The sequence below is a fragment of the Podarcis cretensis genome (assembly GCF_951804945.1).
Source record: "Podarcis cretensis genome assembly, chromosome: 14".
Classification (NCBI taxonomy): Eukaryota; Metazoa; Chordata; class Lepidosauria; order Squamata; family Lacertidae; genus Podarcis; species Podarcis cretensis.
Window position 1 is genome coordinate 32,185,383 of NC_137183.1, and position 26,019 is coordinate 32,211,401.

The window sequence follows — 26,019 nt, forward strand, 5'->3', positions numbered from 1 at the left end:
CTTTAATGTGGAGAGGAAAACATGTGAGGAGCCTGAGTCGGTGTGTCCTGCCCTTTACCTTTTCTGCACCTCAAGAAAACAACTAGGGATTGAAGAATGCTAAGGACCAAATGAAGTACTCTATCTCCCTAAACCACAAGGAATCTTCACACAAAGTTCCCAGTGTTCCCCTTTGGGGGGTGGGAACCACTGTTCCATATTTAAAATATAATACTGCAGATAGAAAGCTAGCATATAAGACATCTATTTTTCTATGTGCAGGAAATTTTTGCATGACACTGAAAGGTTGTTTTCCTTCCCAGCTCCATGGCCATCACGCTGCCTAGCCCTCCAGAAGGATTTCACAGCCTTCCCCAATGGCTTTCCAACCAGACTGAGGTGGTGCTGCAGGGCCTGGTGAAACAGAGCGATCCCCAACAGGTCATTGAATATTCCTTGGCTCTCATCACCATCTTAAATGAGGTATGAAGCAACACCTTTTTTGGTGGCTGGGTGGAAGGACATTTGTTAGGTAGGTAGGCATTATTAGTAAATTCAACATGATTCTGGCAGCAGTGAGACCCTGTCAGCATATGACATCTGTGCTCAGAGACACACACTGGTTGACAGTTTGCTACTGGGTCAAGTTCAAGATGTTACTATTAGTACAGGAAGCCCTTAACAGCTTGGGACCAGATTATCTGTGAGATTGCCTTGTTGGCATCTCCGCTCGGCCAAGCTGATAAAGCCTCATTTTCCTCCGGCCGAGCCTTCGGAATCGCCTCCGAAGAATAATTAACGACCTGAGCCTTTGATGAGGCTCCAAGGCACATTCCCATTAAGCAGAGTTTCTAGCAGCATGCGGAAGTGATGGCTACATTGCAAAGAATTTTATTTCTAAGCTACGCAGACAGAAAAGACATCCTCTCTCTATGAAAGCAGAGAGCAACTGAACAAAGGAACAAAGGAAACAGGAAACCAGTAACGTCACATCCGTCTCTAGTCTCCCATGAGACTTCCAATAGCCTGGACTGTCTCTGGAATGTAAACAGAGCCTTGTGACTCTAAGCAGCTGCTCAATGGCAAACAGAAACTAACATGTCTTACTCCACATGTTTCCCCCTCCCAATGGCTACTTACCCCATGGAAATGGAAAGGTTTCCCTCCTTGCTTATCACTGAAAGAGAGAGCCCATGGATTGTTTATTCATTCATTTACTGCATTTCTATACCATCATTTTCTCCAAGGAGCTCAGGGTATTATCAAGGATTCTCCCTCTCCTCATTTAATCCCCATAACAACCCTGTGAGGGAGGTTAGTCTGAGAGGCAGTGACTGGCCCAATGTCACTCAGTGAGCTTTATTCATGGCTGAGTAGGAACCCTGGTCTCTCCCAGGTCCTAGTCTTACCCTAACCAGTACACTACATAGGCTCTCATAAGAACTGTCTTAAGAATCTCACATACTTTTCTTTTCACCCCCAATGTAAGTATGAGTGCTCCATGCGTTTGAAACCAGAAACCAAACATGAAGACCGTCTCCGGGCCTGGACACGGAGGAACATTACAGAAACTCTGATTTCTTTGAATGTGACCACTGTGGATGACATCCAGCAAATTGCGGCTGCCCTGGCTCAGTGTACGGTAGGTGTTATTGCATTGCTCTGCCTCTTTTTTAAAAAAAAATATTAAACATTTCAACACAGTAATTTAACAAAAAGACATCATCCACGTTGTTCCCCTCTCCATTTCCCCCTCCCCCTCCCCCCCTAGATAGAACACCCTCCCTCCCACCCCACCCCAGACTTCCCTCAGCTCCTTTCTCTGGTTTCTCAACACATATTTCTGTCCGTATGTTATAAAATTGTAAAATCCTCAAATTATCTGTCTATATATTACAATAAAGAGTTTGTGAATGTTTATTCAAAACCTGCCAAAGAGTCCAATTCATTTTGTTGCTTCTTCAAATATTTCATAAAAGGTTCCCATTCATCTTTAAAATCAGAGTTATCCTTGTCGTGTAGTTTATGTGTCAGTTTTGCCAGTTCCACATAGTCCATCAGTTTTTCTTGCCACAGTTCTTTCATCGGGGTTTCTTCATTCTTCCATCCTTGTGCTATTAAGACTCTTGCCGCATTGCTCTGCCTCTTGGGCATGGGGAGCAAGTGGGAGGGGGGCTGGGGCTGAAGGGAGTTGGACCACAACTCCCATCAGCCCCAGCTAGCATAGCCATAGGATACTGGGACTGATGGGAGTTGTGGTCCAAAACATCTGAAGGACACCAAGTTTATTTGTTTGTTAGATTTATACCCCACCTCTCCTCCAAGGCGCTCAGTGGTGTCCATGGTTCTCCCATGGGCTGGGGTTTCTCAGCCCCTGTGAGTACTTTTTCCTAGTGTTTGGTGTCAAAGATAGCAGTGCATGCCTGGAAACTGTTGTGTGGGAAGTAGCAGTTTGCCATTTGCAGAAGTCAGATCTTATACTAACATGAGGACTAGCAACTTGATGGCTCGACATATAAGGTCAATTAACTTGCATCGTGGATTCACAGGTAGCCAACAAGGAGTTTGTTTGCCAAGCTTGCCTGACAAAGACCTTGAAGAAACTGAGAGACATGATGGCCATTCTGCAGGGAGAGACCATGCAAGGGACCATGACCCCAACAACCATCGCAGACAACATCCTCAACATCATGGGTGAGTTACAGATAGGTAGCCGTGTTGGTCTGCCATAGTCAAAACAAAATAAAAAAATTCCTTCCAGTAGCACCTGAATTGCAACTTATCACCAAACTTAAAACCATGGAGAGACCTGGTCTGAACAAAGACGTTGGATTCTTATCTCATTATACATGACAAAGCCATTTTTCACCTTCTCACCCCTTGCTTTTTCCTGTAAGACCTATTGCAGTCGTTAAGAGTCGTCAACAGGCTCATCACAGCTATCTGCCAATCACCCAATCCCACCACCCTTCTGAGTAATACCCCTCCCCAACTTCTCACTATATAGAAGGGTCTGGTGACTTCTGTTTCAGTGTATCTGAAGAAGTGTGCATGCACACGAAAGCTCATACCAAGAACTAACTTAGTTGGTCTTTAAGGTGCTACTGGAAGGAATTTTTTTATTTTGTTTTGATCATGGGTGAGTGTGCAGGAGAGTTTGTTTTTGAAGCAGCTTTCCCCAATCCCACGTCCTCCATATGTTTTGGACTACAATTCCCACCAACCTCAACCAGCACAGCTGTAAAAGATGGGGGTTTTAGTACCTGGAAGGGCTAGCTCAGTGGCAAAGCATCTGCTTTACATACAGAAAGTCCCAGATTCAATCTCCCAACAGCATCTCCAGGAAGAACTGGGGGGGCAGGAACTCCCTTTCTGAAACCCTGCATAGCTGCTGCCAGTCAGTGTAGACAATATGGAGTTTGATGGAGGAATGCCTGGGTTTAAGCCCACCTCCTGTGTTCCTATGTTAATAAATCCCCAAATCAATTTGTGTGTGTGTGTGTGTGTGTGTGTGTGTGTATATATATATGCGCGCATAGCAAATCTTCAATTTTCAAAGCCATTCTTGAGAACCCGAGGGAACAGCACATAGTTTCCCTTTAAGTGAGAGGTAAGGGAGTAAGAAACACTTTAGACTTTGCTTCAGCAAACGAAAACCCTCACATTCATTTGATAGGAATACAGCCGCCTTTATTCATAATTACTTTCTTTGTGAATTTGAAAGTGTGGAATGCAATATTCCGTGTCATTATGCAGTTCATGAGATCCTAAGGGAAACCCAGTGGGATCAGTATTCAAGGTTCAGGTGTAAAAAAAAAAGGGTCCATCTAGATTTCTGCTGAGCACTCTTGGCTTCTCTGCATTTCTTTCCCCTCCATCAGGGTTGAGTTCCAGCAACTTTGCTTATGGTCATCCTCAGCATCAAACATAACTGGAGGGCAGAAGGTTTTATTTGTGGTTGGATGATCAACACAGTGCTTATTCAAGGGTGAGGGATCTTTTTCAGCTTGGAGGCCACATTTCCTCATGGGCATTCTTCTGGGGGCCACATGCCAGTGTTGGATGGGGCTAGGGAGAAAAGTGAGTGGAGCTGTGGATCAGACTCTTATTTTTCTACACGGGACTTAAATTCTAGCAAGAATAAGAGGCTTCTTTTTTAAATTGATTTTTAATTTCAAGTAACAAGACATACAGTCATACCTCGGGTTAAATATGCTTCAAGTTTTTTTTATTTTTTATAAATATTTTTTATTAGATTTTCCATTAAAAAAATCATTTTTACAAAATTATACATCCATTTTTAACTTAAACCCTTTTTTCCAGAACTTCCCTCAGCTTGTCTGATAATTTTCCGTTTATTTTTTATCCTCGTCTCACATTTCCCAATATTATATTGCACTCAAATACTCTTAATCACATCATATTTTTTAAACAATATTTCTAACAGTAATTTCACAGAGCTTCTTGAAAGCCAACGAACGTTATTTGCTCATCACAGAAATTTTTGATATACTCTGTAAATTTCTTCCAGTCCTTGGAGAATCTCTGGTCACGTTGGTTCCTAATTCTCCCCGTCAATCTGTCCATTTCTGCGTATTCCATCAGTTTTATCCTCCATTCTTCTTTCGTGGGCATCACTTCCTGATTCCATTTCTGTGCCAGCAAAATTCTAGATGCTATTACTGCGTACAAAACTAATTTCACATCTTTTTTACTAATTTCATTATCCAGTATTCCCAACAAGAGAGCTTCTGGTTTTTTAACAAAAGTATATTTCAGCATTTTCTTTAACTCATTATAGATCATCTCCCAGAAGCTTTTTACCTTCTTACATTCCCACCACATATGGTAAAATGTTCCTTCTGTCTCCTTACGCTTCCAACATTTATTACACACTTTATACATTTTACCCAGTTTTACTGGTGTTATATACCATCTATATAACATCTTCATAACATTTTCCTTAATCATTGTACAAGCTGTAAACTTTAACCCATCCTTCCATAATTTAGTCCATTTCTCAAATTCAATATTATATCCAAAATCTCTAGCCCAACTAATCATAACAGATTTAACCTCTTCGTCTACAGTATTCCATTCCAACAATATTTTATACATTTTAGATAAAATTTTCACTTCATTGTTTAAGATTTCTTGTTGAAATCTAGATTCTTTTTCAGAATATCCCCTCTCTAAAACCTCTTTTTTAAACATTTCATTTAACTGAATAAATATGCTTCAAGTTGAGTGCGTTTGAGTTGCACTCCTCGGCAACCCGGAAGTAATGGAGCACGTTACTTCCGGGTTTCGCCGCTTGTGCAGATGCTCAAAATGACGTCACGCGCATGCACAGAAGCTGCAAAAAGCGACGCGCGCGTGTGCAGACGCACCGTCGCTAGTTATGTTTACCTCTAGATGCGAACGGGGCTCCAGAACGGATCCCGTTCGTATCTAGAGGTACCACTGTACAAGGAAAACAGAGCTTAGTAGTTGTACAGAAAAAAGGAAAAACAACAGTTGATGGTTGTGGATTTAGATGTTCCAAGAAGGGCAATCAAACAAACATGTCTCTCCATAATGTTCCATTGGTCGAAGGAGGGTGAAAACCATGTTCAAAGTCAGTGAAAGGGTACCGTTTCATGTAAGGGGTGTGAGTCTTCCCTCACCCCCGTCAAAGGTTTCTGCACAGGCAAAACACACACAGAGAGAGGGCTACCTTTCCATCTTCCATCCAGGCAAGCAAGAGGCATTATCAGTGTTCAGCAAGACATTCCAGCTAGTCAGAAGCACCTGCAGAAAGTGTGGAGCGGGACCAATGACAGGTGTAGCCTGGAGAAAGTTCCAGGGAACAGGCAGAGAGGCCTGGAGGGCCACATTTGGCGGCCCAGGTCTGAGGTTCCCCACATCTGATTTAATTAATTGAACTTCCATCCTCAGTAAGGACCACACTAACCTTTCCTGGCTCCTTTGCAGGGGACTTGATCCACCTTGTCAACACCGTCTCCCAGGAGACTGAGCCTCGGGAAACGTGCAATGACCAGAGCCCCGTCCAGGTGGCCTCCCAGGCGTACGCCCTCTCCACCGACCTGATGCGCATCCTGATGAAGTCCCGAGTCCTCAACGAAGAGCCCCTGGAACTGGCGGGAAGCAACATCACGGCCAAGGGCAAGCGGGCCGGCCCACTGGGCCTCCTCTGCTACAAGGAGCACCCCAACTGCCAGTTCTCCATCCCCTTAGCTTTCAACGCCACGTTCTCCGACCTGACAGACATTGTCCAAGTCATGATCCGGGTGGACTACAACCCCTTCCCCTTCGGCTTCGTCACCAACTACACCATCTCCTCCGAGGTGGCGTCCATGGAGTTCCAGGACAACAATGGGACAGAGATACCGGTGGGGAGCCTGGATACCGAGAAGGCTATTGCCGTGACGGTTTTGGACCCCGGAGAGAAGAACATCACCATGACGACGGTCATGATTGAGGAAGGGAGTTCGGGGACTGCAGTGGTCATGGTGGAGGATGACAATGCAGAAGCAGGGTTGTATTTCCAGGTCATCTTCAGTGTTGTAAATGGTAAGTGTGGGTTTTTGTGGCTTCCGCAAGGTTGCTACATGGACCCAGAATTTTAACAATGTCTGTTGTGTATGCATCTCTCCTGTCCTTCCTCCAGTGAGATTAGGCCAGTGCATTTTAGAACTGTTTATTGGACTTTGTTCCATGTTTGATGTACCTTGCCCTGGGCTGTGAGGGCAAGCAGAAATAAGTATATAAATAAATAAGCAAGCAAACAAGCAAGTAAAGTGGATCATGCTAAAAACTTGCATGCCTGGGGAGCACCCATCCCTTAATACCTGTCTGGAAGTGTGTATATATACTGTAGATATATATGGATATGGTTATGTAAGTTGAGTGGTTAATGTGCAGCATAGCAGACAGCTATTTTACATATTCCTCAGGCCTTCTGCTTCTGGGAGACTGGATACTGACCAGAGAAAGTTCATATTGCCCAGAGTGCTGTCTAGATATGCACATTCGTTATAGCCTGTTGGGAGGTTATGCATATTGGCTGGATAATTTACAGAATTTAGTCAGCCTGTGCATGTTCCCGAAGGAGATTGTGTATACTGACCAGGAAATGTCCACAATTCCCTCTCCATGGACAGATAATGTGCACATTCCTCAGGAGGCCTTATGAATGTGCACAATGGCTACTTGTTACACACATTAACTGCTCAACTTAAATTACATCTATATCTATCTATATCTATCTATCTATCTATCTATCTATCTATCACCTATCTATCTATCTATCTATCTATCTATCTCAATCCTATATGAATAAGAGCTCTATTGCACAATCTCTGCTGCTCATGGCTCCGCCAACTAGTTGTTTTCTGACCCTGTCTTTCCTCTCCTCCTCCCAACAACAAGACCGTTATGTGTCTAGTGAGCAGGAGCCGTTCATTGCTGTCTGCCTCTTCCACTCACCTGAGACCCACCAGCACAACTGCACAGCCTCCAAGAAGATCTACCTGGAGGATATGACCAGGATGCCTCAGGGCGACCACCGGCGCTACACCTTCTTTGTCTCCCCTGAGTAAGTGACACCTCTGCAGCTACGCAGGAGAGCCGACAATGAGTTCCCAGGCAGGGAAAGAGCTTGCTGTGGGTGGGGTCTGGAAGAAGCTAGCCTAGTGGCTGACACTAGTGGATATAGCAGGAGGTGGATGGTTGTCTCTCCTCACTTAAATCCATGCCTTGAATGCAGAGATGCAACTATTCTGATTCATCTGCCTGGATTGAAGATGTGTGGTTGAACCATGAATCAAAGTCTCCCCACAACCCCAGGTCAAGTGTGCCTCTACAACCAGTCCTTCCTTACTGTTTCTTTCTTTCTTTCTCTCCCTTAGCACCAGCAACCCTGCAAGAGAATATTACTTGAACATCACCAACCACTTTGCCTGGACTGCTGTGGAAGTGACCCTGGGCCTGTACAGTTCCTTGTGCCAATATTTCAACGAGCAGGAGGGGCACTGGAAGACTGAAGGCATGGCTCCCTTGGAGGGGGCCACCCCTGACAAGGCTGTGTGCTTAACCCAGCATCTGACAGCTTTTGGTGCAAGCCTTTTCGTCCCCCTTCATTCTGTGCAGTTCATTCGGCCTGTGAGTCAAGTCTAAGGGTTATTAACTCTTTCAAACAGCTGCTTTTAACTTTTTCTATATTGATCCTTAGTGACGCGGGTGGCGCTGTGGGTTAAACCACAGAGCTTAGGACTTGCCGATCAGAAGGTTGGCGGTTCGAATCCCTGCGACAGGGTGAGCTCCCGTTGCTCTGTCCCTGCTCCTGCCAACCTAGCAGTTCGAAAGCACGTCAAAGTGCAAGTAGATAAATAGGTACCGCTCCCGCGGGAAGGTAAACGGCGTTTCCGTGCGCTGCTCTGGTTCGCCAGAAGCGGCTTAGTCATGCTGGCCACATGACCCGGAAGCTGTACGCTGGCTCCCTCGGCCAATAAAGCGAGATGAGCGCAGCAACCCTAGAGTCGGCCATGACTGCACCTAATGGTCAGGGGTCCCTTTACCTTTTTATATTGATCCTTATGTTGGTACTTCTATTCTTTTGATTCCCCACCCCCCTTTTTTCCTTACAATCAAGCAGTATATACATTACATGGAATAAATAACTTTATATAGTGATTGTATTTTTAATCTGTCATTGTGTGGGTGAGCTGCCTTGCTCCTCAAAGTAACCTATAAATTTATACAGGGAAGGAGAGCACATATACACACACACATATATATATGCTTTATATTTTGCTCAGCCTCCAGGCCCAGGTTTGAACTACATTGTGCTGCTGACTTGCGCCATCTGTTTTGTGACATACTCGGTGGCGGCTGTGATTGTGCACAAACTGGACTTGATCGACATCAACCGCGCGGGGGTGATCCCTTTTTGTGGGAAGAATGGGCTGTACAAGTATGAGGTCCTGGTGAAAACGGGCTGGGGCAAGGGGTCAGGTGAGTAGCTGTGATGCTCTGGGCACCCTCAAGGAAATGTTTGTGTCTTCTCCCACAGCCATGTTAGCGCTTAATTTAAAGATACAGCCCTACCTACTATGGAGGAATGGTTCATAAAATTAATGGACTTAGTTAAGGTATCAAAGCTAATGTGTTTAATTAGAGAAGAATCAGTATTGACATTTATTAAGGATTGGAAACTTATTATGGACTTTTTGCATGAAAAGGGAAATGAACTTGTAATAGCTGGATTTGAAGACTGAAAACAATATTGACTTACAGAAAACAAAATAGTTGGATGTTCATGACAGACAGAGAACCAGAAGACTTTTTTATCTTTCCCCATCTTCTTTTCTTTCTTTTTTCCTTTTTCCTTCTCTTTTCTCCTGTTCCCTTTTAGATTAGATTTTGAAACCATTTCTTTTATTCTGGCGTATTATACAAAGATACTTTGTATTGGGTATGAGTTTTTAAAATAGACCTTTACAAAATAATGGCTTTTTCTCCTGATCTTCAAACCAAAAAAGGCTTCAGGAGTGGCTTGTAAACCAGTAAGGGGGAAAAAGACCATCCCTACCTGCAAGTTTACAATCAAAGCAGACATGGCATAAAAGGGGAATGGTTTGGGAGGGAGAAGGAAGTAAGCACGCTTAGGTTTAGGTTTAGCTTTTTAGGACTGCAGCCAGCTGAATTCTACTCAGCGGAGACCCATTGGAATCCATGGGCTTAATTTCAGTAGCTCTGTTCTGACTAGAGCTTAGTTCTTCTCCTCTTCAAAAAAAAAAGTTTTTGGAAAAGGCACCAGGTTGGTGAAGGCCACCCTGCTTAAACCGCACACCACAGATCAAGAGGGCCACTGGGGTGGGCTAGGTGGAACTGTTGCGCCCTTGGCAGCCGTTGACAGAGCAAAGAGGAGCCTGGATTAAGCCTTTTTAGCCGCTCTGTGGAGAGAATATCCAGGACAAACATCCCCTCCCAGTAAAACCCTGGCAAGTGAATGAGTATTAGAGCCACTCCTGTTTGGAGAGGAAATGGAGGACGGATCCATCCAGCCCCTCAGCTGCTGCTCTCAAGGATGCTGTAATGTGATCCCTGGGTGTGGTGGAATAGCACACCAGAGAAGCATGTTCCTGTGCTGACCAGAATGCAGAGTAACCCTTCCCAAACTTGCTGGTTGGGGATGGGGGGAGGCCTTTGTGAAGCCTAGTGCACTTCCCCTTGCTGCGAAGAGAGGGGATGGAGAATAATCTGAACCCTGATGGACAGCAATCTCCCTTTAGGGATGTGTTTTTTTTTATTACCTGCATGTGTTTTTGTATGAATGTCTTTAAATTATTACTTATGCTTATTTACGCTAATGTTTTAAACATGTTGCAAGTCATAATAGAATTGTGTAAGGATGGAAGGGATCCCCAAGGGTCATCTAGTCCAGCCCCCTGCAGTGCAGGAATCGCAGCTCAAGAAACCCTGACAGGTAGCCACCCCAACCTTTGCTGAAAAACCTCCAATGAAGGAGAGTCCACCAGCTTTCAAAGGAGCCTGCTCCACCGTCAAATGAATCTTGCCACCATAAAGTTCTTCCTAATGTTGCTTTTTGAGGCCTTGATGTGTAACAAATTACTAGCAAATTTAATGAACATAGTGAATAATTTAAAACCAACCAAAGTGCCACAAAGTCACGAGTGACCTTTTGAGATCACCGGGACACTTCATCAGGCTGTATGTTAAACAACTGTGTGGATGTGTGTAAGAGAATTGGGGTTTCTTTTGTTTGCCCTTTCCCCCCAAACAATGAATTTTTTTTTTGTAATTGGCAATGTAAGATGGGTCACAGTTAAATTTCCCTGACATATATATTTTTTTAAAAAATTCTGACATAAAACCGCACCACAAAATTCAGAGTAGCGCAAATCTTCACTTCAGTTATTAGATCAGGAACTGTGAATTAAAATGAACTGGACACCTTTCCTCCCTGGGGTCCCCTTTCTCCAGATGCAAAGCTGAGGTGCAAAGAGGGTGGGAGACCATTTGCCCCAGGCTGGAGGCTGGGGGATGAAGGATGCTTGAAGAGTCCCATTTCACCTTCCCCTTCCCTGCCCCACATGAGACAAAAACCAGGCTACTTTCCTTCTTTAAGAATTTGCACTCCCTCCTTCCTTCCTTCCAGGGACAACGGCTCATGTGGGAATCACTCTGTATGGGATGGAGAGCAAATCTGGGCACCGGCACCTGGATGGGGAAAACGCCTTCCACCGCAACAGCCTCAATATCTTCCAGATCGCCACAGAACGGAGCCTTGGGAGCGTGTGGAAGATTCGCATCTGGCACGACAATAAAGGTGCGTATGTGAGAGCAGACCCAAAGCCTGTTTAGTTGTGTTTGTTGTTGCCTGGCTCTCCCCCTCCTCATGTAATCCACACAACAGCCCTGTGAGGTAGGCTAGGCTGAGAGACTACAGTGATTGGCCCAAGGATGGATGGATGAGCTCGGCCCTCTAACCACTACACCACACTGGCTCTCCCAGGGTTATTAGCGGTTATTGGGTGGCGTCGGTGGGTAGAGATAACACTCAATCCCACCCCATACCAGCTCAGCTGAGTGTGCAAAGTGTGCGCCTAGAAAACAAATGGGGATCCATCCAACCTCTGCAACCCAAATGAATAGAGCTGCAAGTCTTGATGAATTGCAACTCGGCAGTTTCCTGCTGGAGCCACCCCCCCCCCTTTGAAGCTGCGCCTCTCCCATCTGCCAAGACAAAGAACAAAACTCATTGCTAGCATTTTGCAGAGAATATCATAATTACAGTTTAGCAGAGCCTGAATTGTTAAAGCTGAATGAGAAACATAATGAATGTAAAACGGTCACTTAAGAAACTACACACACCATTTTCAGGCAGGGCTGGTTTGATCATTAGTCAGAATGAGGCAACTGCCTCAGGCGGCATATGGCTTAAGAAGAGGAGAAGTGAGCAGCCTTAAGGAGAAGTGGCTGTTCTTTGTGAATCTCCCAATTATCATCCTTCTCTGTTGGAGGACAGATGTATGTGGGCCAAACAGCCTGTTACGCATTTCCTAAACTAGGTATGAATCCCATTGCCAGAGTTGAAGTCAAATTTAGCTACCTTTTCATTTGACTGTTGTATGTACAACAAGGGGGGTGCCATCTTGTATTTCACCTCAGGCCACGAAATCTTTTGCACCACCCCTGTACTCAGGATTCTCCCCCCCCCCATCTGCCCCCCCAAAAAACAGTTTAAATTCGTGGAGAATGTTAGTGGATGCATCTTGGAATCAAATTAGATAAAAAGATGTCTTAAAGCTGTGTTTCCTTCTCCTTTCCATGCTGCTTAGGGCTAAATCCATCATGGTACCTGCAGCACGTCATTGTCAGAGACTTGCAGACCTGCAAGAGCTACCATTTCCTGGTGAACGACTGGCTGTCTGTCGAAAGCGAGGAGAATGATGGCCTGGTGGAGAAGGAAGTCTTTGCTGCCAGTGAGTGGGAAGGGAGCACATTGAAGACGCTAAATCTGCCTACAACAGCCTTCCCAAAGCTGTTGCCCTCCAGATTTTTTGGACTGCAACTCCCATCTGCCCTAGCTGGCATGGCCATTTTCAATTATAGCTCCCATTAGGGTTTTTGTTGTTGATGATTTAGCAATTTATACCTTTTGTTAAATAAATGTGGCAATAATCACAAACTTGCTGACAGCGCGAGAGTGATCGTAGCTAGGAAATGGAAAAAGCAAGATGGATTTCAAATAGAAGAATGGTATAAAGAAGTGAGGGAGATAGTGATTAATGATAAATTTATGTGTGCTATCAAAGTAAGTAGGGGAATATGGAAGATAAATGACTTTGAGGAAATGTGGAAAATATTTGTGGAATTTGTATTGTTAAAACAAAAAGGGGTCAAACCATCTCAAGAAGTGTTAAATTTTTGGAAAGTTGGATAATTATGGTAAATAATGGTCTCGGGGCGGGTTGCACATTTTCATTTGTATTATTATTACTTTGTTTAAAAGTTTTTTTAAAATAAATAAATAAATGTGGCAAGCTGAAATGGGGTTCCGCTTGAACCCCAGTCAAACTTTGAAGACTGAAATGAGGACAGTCACTTGGGGGTACGGGTTGAGGTGAGATTCCTTATCTGCAGGGACAATAATGTTAAGATGGGCATTTTGACTGACCCTTCCCCCGCTTCTGGCTCCGCAGGCGAGGCTGACCTCAGGAGCTTCCTGCGGATCTTCATTGAGGAGCTGCAGCGGGGTTTCTTTGAGAAGCATGTCTGGCTGTCCCTGTGGGATCGCCCCCCTCGCAGCCGCTTCACCCGCGTCCAGAGGGCATCCTGCTGCTGCCTCCTTGTTTTCCTCTTCCTGTGTGCCAATGCCGTGTGGTATGGCATTGTGGGAGATGTCAACTTCAGGTGCGTTGGGAATTTCTGATCCTCTCTAGCCCAGGAGGGTCACTTCCTTCCAAAGATAGATCAGTGGGGAGGCTGTGGGATAGCATGGCCAGTGTTTCCCTCGTGTCCTGTGGCCTTAAGAACATACCACAAAAGGTAGCTGCCTTTTTTATTTGTTTATTTCCTGCCCATCACCCTAAGGTACCAGGGCTGGTTACAGCATTAGAAACAATATTAAAAACAATTTAAAACACCTTACACTCATAAATATGGGGGCGGGCGTCCATCTCAGCATCGTCTTGCACTAGAAATGGTGCTAGCGTCCTCCCTGCTTACTCTCTCCTGTCTTTTCCTAGCAACGTGGCCATCTCCACCTTGATCCCGGTCAACGGTGAGACAGCTGTGGTTGGTCTGGTGTCCAGTTTGGTTGTCTATCCCCTGTACCTGGCCCTCCTCTTCCTCTTCCGTATGGCACGGAGCAAGGTAACAGTGAGTTGGGGAAAGGGGCAGTAGACTGCTTCTGGGCAAGGCCTTCAATTGGCCGCAGGCCATTGCAATAAATATGATTTTAGATTTTGGGAAATGGCTATAGCTCAATGTTAGAGCATCTGCTCTGCATGCAGAACGTCCCAGGATCAATCTCCAGGTGACAGCCAGGAAAAACTCCCTGCCTGAACCACTGCAGAACAGCTGCTGGTTAGTGCAGGCAGCATGGAACTAGTTGAGCCAAGGGTCACCTGACTTGGTATAAAGCAGCTTCCTATGTTCTATGGTTACAAGTTTTAGCCAGAATGTTTCATTTAATACATTTCACTGGTTATTTCCTTAATGGGTTGAAATGCAAACATGGCAATCCTTATTTTTAGAGAAGATATTTATTTATCCATGCATTATAATATTTTGCTTGTGTACATCTGTGTTTTGCATTGTTCACTGAATGCACAGTTCTTTATCAGAATTTTTGAGGTTCCTCTTCAAGATTGGCTGGTGCCCAGAAGAGGAAAACAGCTCATGGGTGGCACATATGAAGCCATCTTATACCACCAAGTTCGGTAGCCATTGACCCAACTGGCTGCATTCTTCTGCTCAGGCTGGCAACAGTCCTCTGGCGTTTCACGCAGAGATCTATTTATGGAAGCTTAAATGTGACTGAACAGGCCCCTCTGAGTAACAAAGATATTTAGCAAGTCAGTGGTTCTTGTGAATTTCTGACTTAGAGAAGTGGCACCCTCATCCCCCATCCCTGACAGCTATATTTTAAATAGGCGAAGGGAGAGAAAGTAAGACCTGTTGGCAGCTGGCTGGCTTTTTCCATTGAAAATAAGAACAAAGTGACTCCTAAAAAGTTGGGGTTACCCGGGCAAATTTGATGACACCCCTTTGCCCTTCCAGCTGAAAGGAAAATATCCTTCCTTGCCTCAAGCGCCCTCTTCTTTCCTAGGTGTCTGTCAGCCAGTCCCTGGCCCATTCAGACCAGCAGTCCTTAGAGATTGACAACTACCTGGACTCGTCTCTTATGGAGAGCACCTTCCTCACCTTCCCTGGGCTTCGGACAGAGGTGAGAGTGGCAAGTGGCAGGACAGAAGTGTGGGGTGGTTTTTAAAGGGGTCCTAGGCCCTGCCCCACTTCAAGCCCTGCCTTTCTTTCCCTCAGATCTGTGTCCTTTTACCTCATTCAGCAGTGGAGAGCCCCTGGCCCTCGTGATGTTGCTGGTCTCTCAACTCCCATCATTATTAATATTACTACATCAATATTCCACATTTGCTCCAAGGAGCATTAAAGTGGTGTACTTGGTTCTCCCCCCCCTCTCCATGTTATCTTCACAACAACCTCGTGAGGTGGGTTAGGCTGAGACCTTGCTGACTAGAGCTGATGGATGGGGTTGGATTCCAGCAACACCTGAGTGAGGGGCTCATGTCAGCTGCCTGTGGCCTAGTGTCCAATGAATAGTCTTCACAGTGGTCCTCCCTAAGGGGCTGCATTGATCCCAAAGAACCAAGGCTGGCTGAGCAGTGAACCCTCTTTCCTTCCCTTACAGGCCTTTTCAGAGCAGACCAAAACAGATTTGTTCCTGGACGATTCGAAAAGGTAAATGGGATTTATTTATTTGTTGCATTTATATCCCGCCTTTCCTTCAAGGTGCTGTACATGGTTCTCTTCCCATTTTATCCTCACAACAACTCTGTGAGGGGAGGTTAGGCTGAGAGACTGTGACAGGCCCAAGGTCTCCCAGTGAGTTTCATGGCAGAACAGGGATTTGAAGCCTGGTCTCGCAGGTCTTAGGTCCAGCACTCTGACCACTACACCACACTGTCTCTCTGAGATGTATGTATTTGGCTTCAGTTTGGGCTGTGAGGTCAGCTTGAAGAGGAGGATTGTATTTATTAAAAAGCTCTGCCTAAGGGTGTTCCTTGTTCCCGTGCTCATCCTTCCCCTCTGCTCTTGTTTCTGCCTCAGCCTAATACGGTGGCACTCCAACGAGGCCCTGCTTAACTGGCCCGACCTGCTCAGCGACCCTTCCATCATGGGCAACACAATCCAGAAGCTGAAGAGGGGCAGGACCAGTCGCCATCTTGGCTTGGAGGCTCCCTTGGCAGCTGAGGAGGACAGTTTGTCGCTTGGCTTCCCGCAAGCTCAGGCCAGATACTTCTCAGCTTCAGGTATGAGGCGGGTGGACAGGAAAACAGTCCAAATCTGAATGGCTTCATAAAGGATTCTTTGCCACAAACATTTATTTCTCTTTAACACAGAGGTGGGGAACCTGTGGCCCTCCAGGTGTTGCTGGACTACAACTCTCACCTTCCCTGACTGTGCAGGCTGCTGGGAGCTGGAGTCTTAACATCGGGAGGGTTGCAGCTTCCCTTCTGAGGTTTGCCAGGTGCCCTTGATAGTCAGGAACAAGAGATTTGCTGCCTGAGATGAAGGACTAGCAGAGAATCTAGAGGGGCTGTTGCATCTGATTTCAACCCTGGCATCGGGATATTGATCTACATGGTTCCCAAGGGTAGCCTGCTACCTGAGGAAGTGCAGAGCAGGATAGATTAGGGGTTTCAAGCAGAATTGGGGGTTGGGAGGTGCTGCCACCCTCTGGCACCTGTTGTCTGAGGGGAGGTGACACTCCACCCAATAGTAGGTCCGGCCCTGTTAACCTGAGTGCTGTTTATACAGAGGAGTGGAAGGAACAAAGTTGAGGAAAGACAGAGTAAGAATATGTGAGAGGCAGAGGGTTCACTTTCCCCCTTTCTAGGGCATTTATGTCCACCGCACGCAGCATAGGGCCAAGGAGGATTCTCAGAGATTGCTGCATGGGAGAACCAGCATTTTGCAAATCTGTTCTGCATATATTTGCAAAGTAATGCATATGCCCCACACATTAGTAACTGCTACAAGCACACTTCATGCTGCTAACATATCTTGATGTGAACCCAGCTTGACACACGTTTCTTGGTCGCAGATGAAGATCTGATCCGGCAGATTCTCACCGATGGAGCTGGCAGCCTCTCCCACCCTCAGGAAATGGGACCATACCCCAGGGTTGAAACTGACCTCATCTCAGGGCTGTAAGTCTCCCATGACAGAGGGGGTAGTGGTGCTGGTGCTGGGGCACGAGGCCAGCTGCTTACTGACCCACATCCCAAAGGAGATGCAGTACTTAACACCCTTGTGTTTTTTTCTGGCAGATCCAGCATGCTTGGGGAGAAGACAGAGACCATCATGATGCAGCGGCTGACCGAGAAAGGGCAGAATGTAGCAGCAGCAGCCCCTGGCAGAGAACTGAACCGCTCGGCCAAATCAACGCGAACTGGTAGGGTGGGATATGGCAATTGGTGACCAGCTTGGAAGTGGGATTATGGAAGTGGGTGGGGAATGCACAGACCTCTAGACCCATCATGTCACCTTCACTTTCCAGTCATGCCTAGGCCAGCATCTTCCTCCCAGAGACTGAGCCACCTCCCATCCCCTTGTGATAGGATTTCTTCTAAACCAGCGGTTTCCAAGCTTTTCCAGCCACTGCCCCCTTAGTTCCATAAATTCATCCCTGCATCCCCTACCCTATGAAAAGCCTATGAAAAGCATTATTCATTATAGGAATTTTCACAGCCCACTAAGGAAGATAACACAATAAAATTCAAAACCGTAACAATTAATTGCACAATTATTCAAAATCCGGTTAAAACTATTTAGTTTAATTAATTCCACAAAGTTAATGAACTTGATCCAGTGATGCCAGCTTTTCAAAGTATGAAAGCCATTTACACCTCCAATGCCCTTGTGCTGCCCCCTAGCCTCTTAGCGACCCCTAGGTAATCCCATCACCCGCTCCCAGGGGTGGTACCACCCACTATGGGAACCACCAATATGAATTCCGTCACCTTCAGCTTATCACACTCCCACTCTGCCTTATCTGAAGACCTCCTCTATTGCGTTGGAAGAGTCAGAACAGTGCGTAGTTAAACTATGGAACTCGCACCCGCAGGTAGCAGTGATGGCCACCCACTTGGATGGCTCTGAAAGAGGAGACAAATTCATGGAGGATGATTAGACTATCCGTGGCTACTAGCCATGATGGGTATGTTCTGCCCCTACGGTCAGAGGCAGGAATGCTTCTGAATACCAGTTACTGGAAACTACAGCAGGAGAGAGTGCTCTTGTGCTTGGATCCTTCTTGTGGGTGTCCCATAATGGGCTTATGGTAGGCCACTGTGAGAACAGGAAGCTAGGCTCTTGGCTTGCTCCAGCAGGCTCTTCTTACGTTCTTACATCCTCCCCTCATGCACACTCGCATTCTGTGGAACGAAGCCAGATTACTGACTCCTGTAACTCTATGGATGTGCAACCTTTCTTGAGGGCATCTGCCCAGTCCCTGTGGTGCTTCTTACCAGCTTCTGTTGCACCACCAGGACAGGGTGTGCAGATCTTGAGAAAAATAACAAGTAATTGGGTACACTCTTCCAAATGCCATCTTTCCCCCTCTGTTTATATAAAAGGGTTCTAAACTTTTAAGAATTGTGCAGGCCCTGCCTTGCGTGTGTAGCATGTAGCTGCTCTCCCTGCCCCACAGAAGCAGACTGAATAAAGCAAACCAGCCCCTGCTCACCCCTTCTGTCTTACATGTGTGTGTGTCTCCTGCAGTCACAGATCACGCTATCCGGAAGCGCCTGCTTCCCTTCTGGTGCTCCTACCTGGCCCATGCCATCAGCCTGGCCTGCCTGGTCATCTGCTTTGGAGTCTCCGTGTGGATTGGAGTGGGTTTCACCTCCAGTGTGGCCCTCATGTGGCTCATCTCAGGGATTTTTAGCTTCCTCTCCTCCTTCTTGCTGTGGGAACCATCCAAGGTAGGCTCTGATGGAAGCTCAGAGGGAGAGGGGAGAGGTTGCTTCCGGACAATTCCAGGTTGCCATTCCAACCCATGTCCCATTTCCGATTGAGCAGCATATAAATAGAAATAAAATCAACCGCCAAAGTTTCTCGGCAGTGGACATGAGAATTACAATTTATGGATGTGTCTCGGACCCACTGATGACTTGTGCACTGGTCAAGTGGTCCAAGACGCCACCTCCCTGAACGTTCTCCCTCTACCCTGCCCAGGTTCTGCTGGAGGCCCTCTACTTCTCACTGGTGGCCAAGCGCCTGCACCCGGAGGAGGACGACACTCTGGTGGAGTACCCGTTCGTGGAGCACGTGTCGGAGAAGATTGGCCGGGTCCGACCTCCTCAGGGATTCGCTCTCTTTCAAGCCAAGGAAGAGGCCAAGAAAGTGAAGCTTCTGCACGGCCTGCTCAAGGTGAAGAGGGGGAGCTGCTGCCAGTTTGTGGCGTCTGATGCATTTTAGGAGGGAGACTTGCAAGGGAGGGGAGGAGGAGGAGGAGGGCAGGCCCTGTGTGCCTTCCAGACAACACTGGGCACTTTGAAAGCTCAGTGGCAGAGCAACTGCTTTAGAATGTCACGGATTCAATCCCCAATGGCTTTTCCAGGGAGGACTGGACAAGACTCCTTGCCTAAAATCCTTAAGAGCTTAAATGGACCCATGGTCTGACTTGAGATAAGGCAGCTTTCCATAGGGAGAGGAGCACAGAAGACAGGCTGGAGCTCAGTGGTAGAGCAGTTAGATGGTCCCAAGTTGAACCCCCAAGCCATCTCCTGGTAGGACTGGAGAGACTCCCTGGGTGGAGTCCTGGAGAGCCTCTGCTGCCACTCAGTGTGTCAACAGTGCTTAAGCTACATGGACCAATGGTCCAACTCAGCATAAGGCAGCTTTCTATGTTCCAAGTAGGGCTCATCCAACAGCTCCCAATCTAATGAGCATCCCTGTGCATGGTGGTCCCACTCCAAGGGCGGGCAGGGGGTGCAAGCTGTGGGTGGCTCTTCTGCTGAGGCAGCCACAGGCGGTTCCCAGCAAGAGAGCGAATCAGATCCTCCGTCTGTCATCCCTGCTAGAACTTCTTCATCTACATGCTGTTCCTCTTGGCGACCCTCCTGACCAACTATGGCGATGCTTCACACAACAGCCGGGCGTTCCTCTTGCAGAGCTCCATCAAGCAGCAGCTGGGCAGTGAGCAGTTCCTGCGCATCAAGAGGTATTTCAGCATAGCTCAGCTGCTGCTCAGGTCTCCAGCCCCATGTTTGGAAACGTTCCTCTTCAGCTTTGCTGGTGGGAATTGCAGTCCCAAACAGCTGTACTGCCCAGGGCTGATGGGAAAAAAATGTCTGGCGTTCACAAGGTTGGGGAAGAGTGGGGTAGACAATACATAATTTGATGGACCAGGGATCTGACTCGGTGTAAGTCAGCTTCCCTGCATAAGTGATGTCATATTGTAGGGACAGAAACTCCTTGCCAGGCCCAAGAAATTCCTCTTTCCTCTTTGCCACGGAAACTGGTGACTACTGAAGTCATTCAGTTTTGGTTGGTTAATGTCAAAATGGCTGCAGAATTGCAAAGTCTCCACTCAACCGCCTCCTTCCTTTTTCTCTCCCCACCGTGCCTGCACAGATCTGATGAGTTCTGGGTCTGGATGTCCCAAGGGCTGTTGCCCTATCTCTACAACAACCAGTCAGGCCAGGGAAGTTACAGTGTCACGCTGGGGTCCCCACGGCTGCGGCAGATCCGCCTCCAAGAAGGTAGGTGGGAGATCCTCATTAAGATGGTCCTGGATGGGGTCACGCTCCTCTGGAGGTGCATATGTGCCACTTGGGAGCACTCCTGGGTCCATTACTGGATCACCAGAGGCACAAGTGGCCTCCGTAGCTTCTTCTACCTGATTTGGCTGGTGGCCAAGCTGCGACCTGATTTGGATGGGAAGGTCCTGGCTGCCATTGAAGACTGTTCAGAATCTGCATCTACTGTAGAGTTTGGCAGCTAGATTATTTCTGTAAGTGAAGCAGTTTCCTGTCTCTGCAGGACTCACAACAGTGGTGGTGGTGGTGGTGTGTGAGCCTCTGTTGTCATGCGCAGGCTTGAAGCATTTAGAACAGCCTTCAGTTGACACCCACCAGATATTGCTAGACCCCAGCTCCCATAAGTTTCAGCATCTTACAGCCATGCTGGCTGGGGCTGATGGGAGTTATAGTCCAAAAGACTGTAGGACACTAGGCTGGCAAAGGCAGATCCAAAATGATTTAATCTCCCAGCACCTCTTGCTAACCCCCTGGGGTCTGATTGTGTCATTTTGTAGTCTGTGCAGACAACCAACAGTGTCAGGCCCAGGTGGTGGAGGGCCTTGCCTTCCATGGAACAAGCCTTGGCTAGCAGGCAACTCTTTTGATTTCTTGCCTCTCTCGATTCTGCACCTGAAAATTGTAACACAGGATGCTGCCATTTTAGACGCTCTTCTCAAAAGCCAGAGGCTGTAATTTTGGGAACGTTTGAGAGATGGAAGTAGAAATATGTAATAAATTCACACACATACACATTTCTTTTATATACAGATTCAGGCACACACAACAAGCCTTTTAAGCAGATATCTTTCCTAGTCCGTTTCTGCATGGGACTTGTTTGTAGACGTATTAATTGCTTTTATATTCCACCTTTCCTTCCAAACACTAAACAAACAAACCAATACTTCCAGCCTTCCCTTCACCAAACGGTCTCAGGGCTTGTTACATAAAATTTATTGCCATTTAAAACACTGGAACCCTAACTTAAAACCTCAGAACTAAGCAAGGTCATCAAAATAATAATGCAGCAATGTCATCACAGCCGCGCGACCAATGGAGAACCCTCTTCTGACTGCTTTTTTCCAGCGGAGTGTCCCAGTTCCGTCCGCCATATCCTTAGTGGGACCGATCCATCTGCAACCGGGGGGAAATGCATCCTTGGTTCAGACAGCTTTGACATGGCCAGTTACGCAGTAGGCTGGAAGAGTGTTGCCGGCAACCTCACACAATCATGGACTTACTCGCCGCCTGATCTGCCAGGGTAAGAAGCACTAGATTCCTCCTGTACATCCCTTGCAAAAATCAAAGGAAGGGCATTTCCTGCCAGCTCCCTTTATTACTATTGCTAGCAACCCAAAAGTACAATATCAGGGTATACCATCATGCCATATACAACGCAAACAAGCAATTAATAATAAGAGAAAGAAATTGTGCCATACCAATATAACTCAAGAAATCCAGATTTCCCAAGCTGGCAGAGATGGTGAATGTTGAGCATCTAAGTCCAAAGCATCAGAAATAAAACCCCACCAGATGTCCTAAAAGTGTTCTGGATCCTCCATCCCCCTGGAAACACACAGCCTGTGTGTAATTTTCCCCACAATAACTGAAGTCCATAAGTTCCTATACCACAAAGGCAAATGTAGATTTCTCAAGGTTTTCCATTGCTGAGCTATTGAAATCCTGGCTGCAGCTAACATTCATGTCAAAAGCTCTTTAGGGCAACAAGCTTTTGAGTTGCTTGTCCACATGTTCAATAATGACAGTTGTGGAGAAGCCCGAATAGGTGATTTAATTATATTAGATACTTCTTGATATACTTGAGACCAGAATAGTGAAACCTGAGGGCATCATCCCCTCTTTTTCAATTCTCATCCCTTCTCGCTCCCAATGCATTTGGGCATATGAACACCAGCTCAAAACAAAGGACAGAAGTGTGTGAGGCACTGTGGCAAGAGCAGACAGGGCCCATTCTTGTCCTCCAGTTAAATTTCAGACATTTTCAGTGAGCAGAGCAGAGCAGGCCCTGCCAATGCACGGAAGACAAGGGACCAGACGAATTCCATCCAGGCCTCCATTTGACCTATAGGCCTGGCTCTGCTTCTCTTTCAGGGCCTGGTATTGGGGCTACCTCTCCTTCTATGACAGTGGTGGTTATGTCCAGGATCTGGGAACGACTCTGGAAGAAAGCAGGGCTCGCTTGGAGATCCTCCAGCGGAACAACTGGATCAGCAACGTGTAAGCATGTTGGGGGAATCGGTGCCTCAGATAAGACCGATCTGAGGGGCTAGGCAGACTCGCTCATCCAACAAGTAGACTTGAACCATCCTGTTCAGTCCGTCTCTTAACACAAGTTGCTGCTATATCTTCCTTGCTGGACTGCAGAAGCTCCAAGGTTTGGCCCCCAACATCTGTAGATAAGGGTGGGAGAGACTCCCAGGCTGGAACCTTGGAGTACTGCTGCCCGTCAGTGTCGACAGTACTGAGTTAGATGGACCAACTCTGTATAAGGCAGCTTCCTATGTTATTCTGCTGCTGCTGCTGACCCACTTTTCTACCTCCTGCAGGAGCCGAGCAGTCTTTGTGGAGCTGGCCCAGTACAACCCTGGCTTGGGCCTCCATGCGGTCATCACACTCAGGCTGGAGTTCCCTGTAGTGAAGCACGCACTGCCGGCCGTGGCTGTGGCTGCTCTCCCACCCCTTCCGCTTAGCCAGGGAGTCACACTGCAGCTCCTCATGATGGTCAGTCCCAAAGAAAGGTTTCTCTCGCCTCTTCCCAGAAAGATCTTTCGTCCAGCTGGGGAGCACATAGATGCTGTTGCTTCTCCTGTTTACACTGTTTTATGTAGTGCCAACCACATGAAGAATTTGAGTATGGGAAGGGATGAGGACAGGTGTCACCTGTTGCGGAATTGTCCTCCTTTCCCAACATGGTGCCCTCTGGATGTTTTGGACTATGGTTCCCATAAGCTCCAAACATATGATGCTGGGGCTGATGGGAGCTGTAGTCCAAAACATGGCTGTGCTAGCTAAGGATTGGGGTGGGGGCTGCAGTCCTAAAATATATGGAGAGCATCAAGTTGGAGAAGGCTGCTTTAGAGCGCACAGAGTTGCTAAGAATGGAGATTGTGCTCTTTTTATAGACTCCAATAAGGGAATCAAAGCAGGGAAGGAGCGTACATAGTTCTACTTCCTGTCCAATAAAGTTTAAAATTTGTGTTAAATTCCACACTGGAGAGCTCACATCCCGTAACAAGCAGAAACACATACAAGCCTGGGGTTGTTTCCAATGGAAGTCCTACACAGAGTGGAACCATTGACAATGCTAAGCATGGCACACTTGGGCCCGTTCAGTTCAATGAGTCTCCTCTTGAGTAGGCCATTCTTGGCTGCTGCCCTGGAAGCTGCCATCTCCGTGGCACTAACAGACTCTTTCCCCCCCGATCCAGGTCTTCTTCATGATTGTGGTCGTCTACTTTGTGGTCTCAGAGTCTCTCTCCATCCAGAAGGCAGGCCGGGCCTATTTTGCCAGCATGGGCAGCTACTGGCAGTGGCTGCTCATCCTCCTGACCACTGGCACCGTGGTCGTCCACTTGAGCCAGGTCACCCTGGCCAACCGGCAGTGGGCCAAGTACCTGAGAGACAAGCAGGGCTTCACCAGCTTCTACCAGGTGGCTTCTCTTCACACCGCCTTCCGCTGCCTGTCGGCCTGCCTCCTCTTTGTGCTGACAGTCAAGGTACAGTTTGATCGCTGGCATGCATGATGCAGACCTCCCTTTTGATGCATTTCAGGAAAGGAAGCCAGGGACAATGCCTGTTTGGTCACTGTTTCAGGGAACAGAAGAGCAAGGCGAGGCAGCCTTCCCAAACAGATGTTTCTGGACTACATCTCCCACCGGCGCTCACCATTGGCCCTGTTGGCTGGCTGGTGGGAGCATTGGGAACTCCCCAACAACATCTGATAGGCAGCAGGCTGGGGAAGGCTGCATAAAAGTGAGGAGGGATGCAGCCAAATTAGAGAGACATAATGGTGAATCAAAGCCATCTCAGCAAATTGCAGAGGTGGGGAACCTGTGGCCCTCCAGCATGTTGTTGGACCAACTCGCAGCAGCCAGCATGGCCAGTGATGGGAGTTGTAGTTCAGCAGTCTCGCCTCTTCTTTCATACTTCAGGAGGGCTGGCTGACTTTTCCTTTTTCCTAAAGATTTGCCATGTAGAACTGCTTTGGGGCTTGTGAGGGGATGAGAAAGAGCCTTCATGGGATTGAGCAACTCAGTAGAAGACAGAGCCAACTTATGCTTAAACATTGTGGCCAGCAGAGGGCAAAGAGCCTCAGCCCTTAAGTGCAGCAAGATTGGCCCCACCGCTTTGGACATGTTAAGCCCATTTCTTCTCTAGCAAGAAATGGAAGAAACGAATCATCGATAAATAGAGTTTTGCTGTCCTGTCAGGAGAGGGAGTTGTGGTCCCTTTCGGAGAGGAGCATGGATTTATTTATTTCTAGCCTTCAAGGCAAAACATATCCAGAGCAGCTTACAGTGTGATTTTAAAAAGAAGAAACCTTTAAAAACAGCAATATTGAGAAAAGAATTCCTTTGGAGATTTAACAGTCTGGGGAAATACAAAGGTCTTCATCTGGTGCCCAGAGAGACAGAGCAGGTGTCAGCAGACACCCCTGCCACCCCCCAAAATGGCCCTTCAGACTGACTGCAAAGGGGCCAGTTCATGGGGTGCCAAGTGCTTTAAACAGGCTTCTGTTCTCATCTTCCTTCCCCACAGGCTTCCCAACAGCTGCGCTTCATCCGCCAATGGTCCACTTTTGGCAAGACTTTGCAGAGGTCTACGAAGGATCTTTTTGCTGCAGGGCTGGCCTTCACAATCCTGACTCTGGCTTATGCACAGCTCGGCTTCCTGGTAAGCCTGCAGGCAGAGAGAAGGGCTGGTTGACTAGTTTGGCCAGGTTCTCTCCAAAAGCCAGCTTAGAGGCTTCTGCCGCCATGCCCCCAGATGCCTTTGGACTACAACTCCCATCGTCCCCAAGCCTTGTCCGTACCACCTGCTAGGGTTGATGGGAGTTGAAATCCAAGAGCACAAAGCATTGTAATTTGGTTGAATGTTAAGAAGGATGCTAGATCATAAATAATTGAGCACCACTAAACTAGATGGAATTAGGATGACAAGTGAGATTGAGGAAAAAAACATAAACCTTTGGGAGGATTATTAGATTATATTTTAAATGAATGGGATATAAGAATGTAAACAAGATGATAAATTGCGGGTAAGAATTGACAATGATGCAAGTGGGAGCGGGAGACGCGAGGGAGTCCAATGAAGCTAAGAAAATATGTTATGATATATGTTTCATTGTTTTTTATTTCTGCATTTATGTTTAAAAATTTTAATAAATATATATATATATAAAAAATGAAATCCAAGAGCACATCTGGAGAGCCACAAGGTGCTCTAG

At 46.9% G+C, this 26,019-nt stretch overlaps 1 protein-coding gene across 2 annotated transcripts in view; it reads left to right on the plus strand.

Annotated features, from left to right (window-relative positions):
* Positions 1-26,019, plus strand: part of PKD1 (polycystin 1, transient receptor potential channel interacting) — a 108,576-nt gene that overhangs the window by 76,844 nt on the left and 5,713 nt on the right. For both annotated transcript variants that reach the window (XM_079952727.1, XM_079952726.1), the window contains exons 20-44: positions 303-462; positions 1,469-1,621; positions 2,529-2,673; positions 5,953-6,552; positions 7,411-7,576; positions 7,890-8,142; positions 8,799-8,994; positions 11,162-11,332; positions 12,345-12,488; positions 13,209-13,419; positions 13,755-13,881; positions 14,840-14,956; positions 15,437-15,486; positions 15,856-16,058; positions 16,853-16,958; positions 17,079-17,203; positions 18,532-18,734; positions 18,988-19,182; positions 19,836-19,975; positions 20,389-20,516; positions 21,639-21,813; positions 22,665-22,790; positions 23,120-23,294; positions 24,002-24,289; positions 25,332-25,466. In XM_079952727.1, coding sequence (XP_079808853.1) covers positions 303-462; positions 1,469-1,621; positions 2,529-2,673; positions 5,953-6,552; positions 7,411-7,576; positions 7,890-8,142; positions 8,799-8,994; positions 11,162-11,332; positions 12,345-12,488; positions 13,209-13,419; positions 13,755-13,881; positions 14,840-14,956; positions 15,437-15,486; positions 15,856-16,058; positions 16,853-16,958; positions 17,079-17,203; positions 18,532-18,734; positions 18,988-19,182; positions 19,836-19,975; positions 20,389-20,516; positions 21,639-21,813; positions 22,665-22,790; positions 23,120-23,294; positions 24,002-24,289; positions 25,332-25,466 — 4,492 coding nt within the window. The remainder of the gene's footprint in view (positions 1-302; positions 463-1,468; positions 1,622-2,528; positions 2,674-5,952; positions 6,553-7,410; positions 7,577-7,889; positions 8,143-8,798; positions 8,995-11,161; positions 11,333-12,344; positions 12,489-13,208; positions 13,420-13,754; positions 13,882-14,839; positions 14,957-15,436; positions 15,487-15,855; positions 16,059-16,852; positions 16,959-17,078; positions 17,204-18,531; positions 18,735-18,987; positions 19,183-19,835; positions 19,976-20,388; positions 20,517-21,638; positions 21,814-22,664; positions 22,791-23,119; positions 23,295-24,001; positions 24,290-25,331; positions 25,467-26,019) is intronic.